The 10,665-nt window shown below is 34.2% G+C and overlaps 1 protein-coding gene and 1 pseudogene across 1 annotated transcript; both read right to left on the bottom strand.

Moving 5' to 3' along the window:
• Window positions 1-5,697: 5,697 nt before the first annotated feature.
• On the bottom strand, window positions 5,698-7,047 carry LOC134273793 (uncharacterized; annotated as a pseudogene).
• Window positions 7,048-7,709: 662 nt separating this feature from the next.
• LOC134273792 (uncharacterized) lies at window positions 7,710-10,345 on the bottom strand. The gene is made up of 2 exons (XM_062756003.1): window positions 10,275-10,345; window positions 7,710-9,946 (listed from the first exon to the last, which is right to left on the bottom strand). The coding sequence occupies exon 2, from the start codon at window positions 9,943-9,945 to the stop codon at window positions 7,891-7,893; it is 2,055 nt and encodes a 684-aa protein (XP_062611987.1). The 5' UTR covers window position 9,946; window positions 10,275-10,345; the 3' UTR covers window positions 7,710-7,890.
• Window positions 10,346-10,665: the final 320 nt, after the last annotated feature.

The following is a 10,665-nucleotide window of genomic DNA, read 5'->3' as shown; positions in this document are numbered from 1 at the left end:
TAAACAATGATGTACAACAAGTTTAAATGTAGTTTAAACATACATTAATGATGAATGAATCTTGTGGTCGGAATAAATTAAAATCACAAATAGATAAACACACATTTTAAATAATAAATATATAAACAGTCAAAATCGTTACAATTATATAGAGAATAATACATAATTCCATTTCCCTTTTCCATATTACATCCTGTATCAGCCCGAGACACCAATATCCTGCAGCCAGAGGGCCGAAGGCCCGGGGGCTGATATTGGTCGAGGGCTGATACAGGATGTGACGTGGAAAAGGGTATGTATTAATATGTTTATTACATACTTAGTAATAAAATACAGCATGCATTTAGAAAATAAGTAAATAACCCAGCATGGACTTCTTACATACATGTACATGCCATGGTCTATTGTCTCATACGACTTGGGTTTGTTTCTACTTCTATTTCAATGCACTCGATCCGTAATTTGAAAATAATTTTACATGTATTTGTAAATAAAGATTAACCTTATTTTCAAAAAGTTAGAATTAAGAGAATATGAACCCACCAAAAATTGTGTATGATCACAAGTACTTTTTTTGTGGTTTGATTTACTAAGGGTGTGATATTGACGTCACAATAGCCGTATCAGCCATGCTGATATTGATTTACAGGGCTGATATAGGTTATCAGCCCCGCAAATCCATATCAGCCTTGCAGGGCTGATAGGGCTATTGTGACGTCAGCCATATCGCATATGCAAAAAACCTGTATTTATTGCTAAGTGTGTAATAATAAACGTTTAATGTTCAACTACTTCTATAATAACCAAACCCAATGATATTATTGGCCTAAAAAAATACAAATTTACATATTTACGTGAAGATCAACAAAGAACATTTGATGAAAAGTGAACCAATATTAAAAGAATTTTCATCTTTTATTTCTTATCTAAAATCTTAAAAATTGAACAAAAAGTGATAAAACAATCAGTGCAGCAAAATGTTATCCAATTTATAGCTTTTATAGCTTTTGAAGCACAAACATGAAAGGAAAATTAACAACTTTTCTTTTGACTACGCTTGCATAATTCTATGTTGGTGTTCTTTTACACACCCAAATCTTATCAATGTAGCTTCTTGTATTTTGTTAAATGGATACTGTCTAAGTGACACTTCATAAGACTGTAGAGCCCCGTTCAAGTCCCCCACAACTTGCTGACAGATTCCTAGTATCTGCCAGGATACGTCTCTGGTTTCTAAAGGAACATACACATTATCATCACACAGCAGCAGTGTCTGTAGGTCTGTCAGTGACTGCAAACACCGAGATCTATTACCTAGTCTATAGTGAGATAACACTGACAACAACTCAGTCATAACATTTAGTGATAAAAATAAGTATGGTTGTCCGTTTTGAAGACTCCAATTTTGTTCTAAACATAACTCTTCTATGTATAGAACATTGTTGTGTAAAATTATATTATACACCCAAGCTTTTTCATCCTTCTAGACAAAGGGAGACTACCTACAACTTCGTTGTACTTCTGCCTGTCAACAGACCTCTCATACATATTGAAGTCCTGAGACTGTCTTTGTTTACTCAGATAGATAATGTGTAGTGCTTTTTCATACTTCGCTGTTCTATAGTAGTACAAAGCTAGAAATAACAAAGAGGAAATAGGGCCTAGCCTACCTGCTAATTTTAGCACATTATTGTTTGCTACTGTGAAGGCTAATTGAACAAGTATATCAGATGTAACATACTGTAATGTAAGTAATTGGTATGGAGAGCATGAAAAATTTGATAGTATATCATTGGATTTCAAATACAGATAAATATCCGCTATATGTTCACGATTACTAAAAACTACAAAAATTTCCGTCATGCCCCATGAGTCTCTATCTGCAATACTTATAAATTCTCCCTCGGCAGTCGATAACACAAATGATGGGCTTCTGAGGGCTGGTTCAAGTATTGATTTTAGAGTCGGACTCAGCAGTAAACAAGTCACACCCATTCTGTAATACCGATAAAGCTGTTGTAAAAGAGAAGCACGTGTATCTGCAACCATTTTGTTTATGAACATGTTGTTTTGTGGAATAAAGAAATTAGGAAAATCTCCTTCATAAACACAATGAATAAGATATTTAAAACACTTCCAGAGGCAATCAAGTAAATTGTTTGGACACCATATCAAATGTCCCAGTTGTATCATCCAGAACATAGTGGTCTTCATGAAATATGAACACAGCAATGGTTCTTTCCTAAAATTGATAACTTCCTTTAGAAATACTTTCAGAAGTCCGTAACATAAAAATTGTGTATGATTCATGGTACATACTAGTTGTTGTTCGGCTTTAGAAAATGATAATCTCCATTCTAATTCGTTAGAAGTCGAAACAATTTTACTTCCAATTGGCACACAGTGAAAACCATTTTTTAATATTTTTTCCAACACAAGTACAGGTGGCCAGGTGTGTCTCTGACATCTATCAACCCAATCTCTCGTCTGTTTAGGCCAATATATACTGACAAAACAACCAGCTTGATCAAATTCAAAAGTTCCATCATAACCAGTAACACATGGACCATGGTAACGGATATTTTTCCGCTGGAAGTATCTGTGATTTGCGATGCGCTGAAAATACAATTCTCTCCAAAGGGAACCTGCAATAAAAACCCCGCCATTCAATTTTACAAGAATGGAGATTATGAAATTGTTTTTTGTAGACGTCAGAAGGCGTAGTCTAACAAACCCTGGTGGTGTGTCGAAATCTTCCATTAGTAGGATAACATGTTTCGATGTGTTATAGATCCTGGACTGAGATATGTCAGTTATTAGCTTAAATCGACAAATCCAGTGCATTATATCAATGTCAGATGATTTCAACCTAAACCCCTCTCTATAACTACCACTATGCATCGCAGCATAGCCCTTATAATTATCAACAGGTCTGCTTATCATCTCCTTCATGTCCATCACGTCCCTCCTGATGACCACTTCTGTCGGTGTCCCTATCTCACGACACAGACCAACATACAGGACCTCTGATAGACGGGGGATATGGTCCATTCTGAATCTAAAGAATAATGAATTAGTTATATTTGAATTTTTAAAAATCCTTAGGTATGGGAAATAATTTTTTATTCTTTACAATGTTATCTAGTATTCATACAAAGAATTATTATAAACGTAGTTTTAAAAGTATATTGTTGGGGAAGGAAGAATGTCTTTGTGGCCCCAACTTTTTGGCTTCTTCCTCTACCAATACATGTAGTACGCCTAGTTTTCTCTATCATGTCCTCCACATCCCTCACGTCCCTTCTGATGGCCACTTCTGTCGGTGTCCCTATCTTACGACACAGACCAACATACAGGACCTCTGATAGACGGGGAATATGGTCCATTCTGTTTATAAAGATTAATAAATAAAATAATACTTGAATTAAAAAAAAGCTTAACTAACAGATTTGGGAAATAAATTCTAATTCTTAACAAGTTTATCTATTTATACAAAGAATTATAATAAACGTAGTTTTAAAAGTGTTGTGAGGAAAAGAAGAATAACTTTGTGACCCAAACTGTTTGGTTGGAATGGAATAGTCTCTTACCAGTCCTAGGGGTCTAATATTGTAGATTAAGTTACACATTTTAAATTAAATACGTACACGTGTATTCATATAAAAACGTTTATATGAAATGAATTACCTGATAATTTTGTCTCTGCAAATGGCGGCCTTTAATTCAGTAGAAAATACCAGTTTCGTATATTCCATATAGGCACAAAGGCTGTAACCTACACATCATTTTCTTGTGAATAAAAAATTCACTTGAATAAATGGAGGGGAGTTGATAATAAATCTTGCCTATTGATTTATTTTATTGCAAATGCCAGCAAAAACATTCTTAGCAATTTACACTTTTATACCTATCCGATTATGTTGACAATTTTGCTTTATCTTTAAGGAAAACACTTATGTATTCCCTTAACTGGAAATTTTTGAGCCAGAGTTCAAAAGATATAAATATCCAGCTTATGTCTGTATCTAGGAGTCCATGATATATAAGTACAGGAAACAAAACTGATAATTCGAGTTATATTTGGTTAGTAGGAAATTCAACGTATTGATCGAATTTTGATTATTCAGTATAAGGAATTTTCCATATTTTCTAAGCAGAGTAAAAGGATAAGTTAGAAGTTGTCAGATTTGTTCAGTGGTCTTCACATAATGATATAAACTGCATGTATATACGTCTACCATATTATTATCACTGGTAAAATTAGAATAATAGGTGTCTGAGTTTGCTAAATTGCTCCCTTTGAACCCCCCTCCCCCAATATCTATGGAGAGGAAGCTCCTTGTCTACCCACACTTTGCACCTCAGGTGAAATCTGTGACTTCACACTAGCCTACATATTAGCAGAAAGGAATATACGCCACTAAATACCTACTGTCAGCTCCTCTTCTTTCGTTTTCACTTTAACACATTATATAATTTGAGTCAAATTCCAATTGTTCTAAAACATTTTTATATAACGGGGAAATATGGTACAAAATCGAAATATTCTTTAAATTGGAAACTTGTGTTACATTTAACTTTCTCTGTATGCAAACACCATTAAACATCATGAACAAAAAATCATGAAAAGGAACAAATATCGGTGATCATTTTCATATGTACATGTATTTATATATATTGAATATTATAAAGACTATTTGTTTGTGGTTCACTTTTACGTACAAAGCAATAGGAAATATTTTAATTGTTTAAAAAGTGCTTACATATAAATTGTAATACTAATTGTTAGGCCATTATATAATACATGTACACACTGAATTTTCAAATGATTTTTTTTTCGCAATTTTCCGATTATGACACGCCGGAGTGACCGGTCGCCAACGGATGCTCACTCCTCCATGGCATCTGATTTTCACCTCTATTGGTTTGAAGGTCCGTTTTTTGGTCCGTGTTTGAGTTGATCATATTTCATATTGTTTAATTGACCTTTGAGCATTAATTCTGTTCTTTATCTCCGTATATTATTCCGCCTCATTGACACACCCCAAAATAATCCTTAAATTCAGTCGTCAAAGGAAAATATCACCATTCTGGGAATATTGAAGATTACGTTATACAACAAAGAAGCATGAGTTGAAGAATAAAATACGTATAGCTTGCATGTTTTCCCCAAAGGTACACAACTACAGTGGTCATGGTAAAATTGCTTAATCTTTATTCATTTACCCTCTTTTTTCTTCAAAAATGTTTCTAGATGAGGACAACGTGAACTTAAATTACATTTACCCAATAACCTGAAACGGTTGTATTTACTTGCATAAAAGAAATGACACTCGAAAAATATTAGTTAATAAAATTACAAAAATGGACAAATCACACTCAGTTAAAAATTCAAAATATATAAGCTGATGTATTAGTCTTCACGAAATAGATTGGTGGCATATAAGGTTTTCTACTTCTGTAGAAACCAGATCTTCTTCTTCCTTATCAAATTTAATTTGTTTTGGCATAGATGTTTGTAAAGGAATTTCCATAAATTCAATTTTATATCCAGCATAAATTATATCTAAAATCCATTGATCATCTGTAAAATTTGTCCAATACTCATAATTAAGTTTCCTTACCTTTACTTGTAGTACTTCTTTGTCGTGTTCATGTACTGTTTCTGACTTCGACCTCTCTGTTTACTGTTCAAGGTCATAAATCTTGACCTGCCTCTGCCTCGGTAAGCATTGTTGTACCTTTGCATTTGGCTGGAGTAATTTTGATTGCTGTGTTTTTTGTAAACTGCAAACTATTTTTGGGTTTTGAATCCCAGAATGGGGATTTAATACCAATGGGATGTTTATTTGTGTCCCCCATTTCTTTCAGTTTTGACATACAATTGTCCCCAAAAAGTTGATCGGTCACTGGAATTTCAGCGGAAACAATTTTCTTGTACCTTGGATTCAGACATGATTTGATTTCATTTCTGCGTTTCATAGATAAATTTTAAAAACTGTTTCCTAGCATGCTAATGGCATCGCCAAGCATCTTTTTGTTTTTAACTGATTCTGTGTCTTGTTTGCTAATCATAGATTCCGCCATCTGAACAAGAGAAATTAACCCTGTTGCAATAGATTTCTGAATTATCTGTAAGTTTAAATCAACTGCATGGGCATTTTTTCCCATAACATCCCATATTTCTTTATTAACACGAGGGACTTTGAGATTGCAATTCTCTGGACGTGCGTATTGTTTTTGCAACTCAGTCATAGCTTCTTTGTCGGACTTAACAGATATTGCTGCATTTACAGCGTTTGCCAACCCATCATTTACTTTATGACCTGTTTTTTCCGTAGCATTTAATTGGGGAATATCCCACAAATCATTGTCCTCTTTCAGATCATTATCTATTGTAATTTGCAAAGCTTTACTATCAAACACATCTTTAAAGGCATCATTTGGATTAATACCTGGGATTAAAGGTGAGGACTCTGGGTTATCTAAATAACTCAGATCAAAATCAAACTCATTTGGCCCATCATAAACATTATAATCTACACTGTTTTGATCATAATCTGGAACAGACACAAACTGTTTTACAGGTTTGTTACTTTTATTGTATACATCTGCCTGTGTTACAGTGCAAGATGGAATCTGTTTATTGTTGCTGACATTGCGTTCCATAGATTCTGAAACATTATTATGACCAGAACTGCGCGCCGTATTTTCGGCCATTTGACTTGACAATAATGAAATCGACTCAAGTATTTTATCAATCCCCAACTGAGTTTTCAAATCATTGAAATTGATGTCATGAACTATTTGAGGGTTTGTATCTGTGCTTACCTGTTTCTTAGATTTCTTTGTTTTTGCACGTGTTTTATCTACCGTACCTGGGGTCGGCGCTTTACGCTTCACTCCCCTCATAGTTTTCCTGTCATCTGTGGCATTACTAGCCGAACTTCTCGTAGCAACTTTATTGCCAAATAATTCCTCAATATCTGAGAATTTCTCAGTATCGCTATCTCTAAGAGACAACATGTCCTCATTATCGGACGCCATTTCCGAGAACACGGCAAAAATTTAAGAAAAATTTAACAAACCAAAACTTACCTGACTTACAAAAACAGCAAATAAGTAAATATAAGTAAATATTGCTGTTTTACAGCATAAATCCCCCAAATAAACTTGAACAACGTTCTTAGTTAAACAGATTTTTTGATAATCGAACACCACCTGTGTTACAGGTGACTACTTGTCACTCGCTCAAAGAAGAAGAAAATGATTTGGCACGTGGAGTTGTGCCTTATATACTACAGGTATTCAGGTAATACATACGTCATACAGATATTTTTAACTTCTTTAAAAATGAGATTCGCTTCGCTGGCTCGAAGGAAAATGCTATATGATACCCTTTGCAGAGCCGAAAGGCGATATGTAATAGAATGGCAGTGTCTATGTTTTGTTGTGGGAAAGCCAAAATATATGTCGGATTAAAAAGAAAAATAGGAGGTGCACAATGGCAATATGTAATAAAGATTCTGTGAAAGTTTACTCAAATTTCATTCAGTGGGCATTGCAAGGATGTATTAGCCAATAAAAAGAAATACGCAAATCATTTCAATTTCCTATTTTTTCATAAAATAAATTACATGTATTTCCCGTTTATTTGTTCAACATTGTAACGCAGATGATGTACAAGCACAAACATAAACAAAGAAACATTTGAAATGTAAATTTACGTTAAAGAACTTCATATTTTTTTATTTATACGACCATTCTTAAACAACAGATAATACAAGTGACATTATTTCTAGATATTTCACAAAATAGTGTTCTCAACTTTTGGTTCTTATTTTTCGACCCACAAAGAAAATCTCCAGGAATCTAGACATTCCTATTTGGCTATGATTGTATATTTCTATGTATTTGCTCTCTAACATTTTCAATTCTTATAAATGTAGCTTCTTGAATTTTGTGGAATTGGACCTGTCTGAGCGACTCTTGATAAGACCGTAAAGCCCCGTGTAAGTCTCCCACAACTTGCTGACAGATTCCTAGTATCTGCCAGGATATGTCTCTTAAATGTAAATGCACATACTTCCCATCATCATAGAGCAGCAGTGCCTGTAGGTCTGTCAGTGACTGTAAAAACTGGGATCTATTACCTAGTCTAAAGTGACATAATATTGACAACATCTTAACCATAACATGTGATGGTAGCATTAGCGTATTATTTCCGTTTTGTAGACTCAAAGTTTGCTCTAAACACAATTCTTCTATATATTGAATATTGTTGTGTAAATATATATCTTTCACAGAAGCTACTTTCATCCTTCTAGACAAAGGGAGATTACCCACAACTTCATTATACCTCTGTTTATTGACAATATTGGAAGGATATATGACAAAGTCTTGCGGCAGTCTTTGTTTACTTAGATCGATGATATGTAGTGTTTTATCACACAGTGATGTTCTATAGTAATACAATGCTAGATATAATAATGAAGATACAGGGCCTAACCTAACTGCTAACTTTATCATGTTATAACTTATTCTATCTAAGGTGTAAACATATCTATGTGTGTAAGTTGAACGAGCATTTGCTATTGTGAATGCAAGATGAACAAGTACCTCAGATGTCCCATACTGTAATGTGAGTAACTGATATGGGGAGAATGAACATTTTGATAGTGCATCAATGGATTTCAAGTAGAGATAACAATCCTCTATATGTTGATTAGGAAAACTAAGTTTAAACATTTCAGACATGACACACATATCTTTATCAGCAATACTAATAAATTCTCCGTCAGCAGTAGACAAAACAAAGGACGGACTACAGAGAGCAGGTTCTAGTATTGTTCTGAGAGTCGGACTCAAGAGTAGACAGGACACGCCCATTCTGTAATATTGATAAAGCTGTTGTAAAAGAAATTTTAGTGCGTCGCCAACAATTCTGTTTATGATCATGTTGTTCTGTGGAACAAAAAAATTAGGAAAATCCCCTCGATAAATACAATGTATGAGATATTTAAAACACTTCCAAAAGCAGTCTAGTAAATTCCTTGGACACCATCTTAAGTGACCCTGTTGTATCATCCAGAACATAGTGGTCTTCATGTAATATGAACACAGCAAGGGTTCCTTCCTATAATTGATAACTTCCTTTAGAAATATTTTCAGAAGTCCGTAACATAAAAATTGTGTATGATTCATAGTATACACTAGTTGTTGTTCAGCTCGGGAAAACGATAATCTCCATTCTAATTCGTTACATGTCGAAACAATTTTACTTTCTATAGGCACACAGTGGTACCCTTTTCTTAGAATTTTTTCCAACACAGGTGCCGGTGGCCATGTATGTCTTCGACATCTGTCAACCCATGATCTCATCTGTTTAGGCCAATATTTACTTGCAAAACAAAAGGCATGATCGAATTCAATAGTATTTATGAAACCACTAGTGCATGGACCATGGGTACTGATATTCTTGTGTCGGAAAAATTCATCATTTGCCATTGACTGGAAAAACATTTCTCTCCATAGAAAACTAGATATATAAGCTCTACCATTAAATACAACAACACAGGAGAGTTTGTTCTTGTTCTGTTTCAGTGCCAATGGGCGTAGTCTAACAAACCCTGGAGGTGTGTCAAAATCTTCCATTAGTACGATATCATCTTTTGAAATATCATAGTTCCTTGACTGAGAGATGTCTGTTATTAGTCTAGACCTACAATGCCAGAGCATTACATCTAAGTCAGATGATGTAAACCTAAATCCCTCTCCATAACTACCACTCCACAACCTTAAAAGTTCTCTATACATAGATACGGGTTTTTCTATCATCTCCCACATGTCCAACACGTCCCTCCTGATGGCCACTTCTGTCGGTGTCCCTATTTTACGACATAGACCAACAAACAAAACCTCTGACAGGCGGGTAATATGGTCCATTCTATATATAAATACAAGTACTGGTAAATGAAACATATTTAATCTCTAAAAAAATAATGAACAGAATATGTAAAAGGTATCAAAAATAATTTCAAACATGAAGAAACTTTTAATAAGTTGAATAGATATATTCATACAAAGGATTAGATAAACCTAGTTTTAAAATTTAAGTGATTGTAGGAGGAGGAAGAATATATTTGTGACTTTATATCTTAATTTGGAATAGTCTCTTACCAGCCCTAGGAGGAGTCTTATACTGCACATTAAGTTACATATAGATTTACTAATAACCCGTGTATTTATGAAAATGCGTATATGAAAAGAATTACCTGATAAATGTCTCTGCTAATGGCGGTCTATGTTATCAGGAAATGAAAATTTAGATTGTCTGCTTTCGTTTTCACTTTAATGTTTACAACACCTATGCATAATTTTGAGTCAAATTCCAATTGGTCTTAAACATTTGTATAATTTGAAGGCAAAAGAAATGATTCATAATCGTACTATTCTTTGAATTGGATTTTTGCGTTATATTAAACAGTGAAATTCAGATTTTTCTGGATGCAAACAACATGCAACATCATGAAAACTTCTTTTTCCGTACAGTTGTACCGCGTGGCTCAGTGGTAAGAGCTTCTGCCCTTGACTCGCGATATAGGGTGAATGTTCACCATGCATCAGACACATACCTTGCTTCGGACAACTTTAGACAATAAACTC

Source organism: Saccostrea cucullata, unplaced genomic scaffold, assembly GCF_032062105.1.
Source record: "Saccostrea cucullata isolate Sc308-1 unplaced genomic scaffold, CSIRO_AGI_Scuc_v1 ctg9094, whole genome shotgun sequence".
NCBI classification, from domain to species: domain Eukaryota; kingdom Metazoa; phylum Mollusca; class Bivalvia; order Ostreida; family Ostreidae; genus Saccostrea; species Saccostrea cuccullata.
Note: the sequence above shows the minus strand (reverse complement) of the source record. Positions and strands in the feature narration are given on the sequence as shown.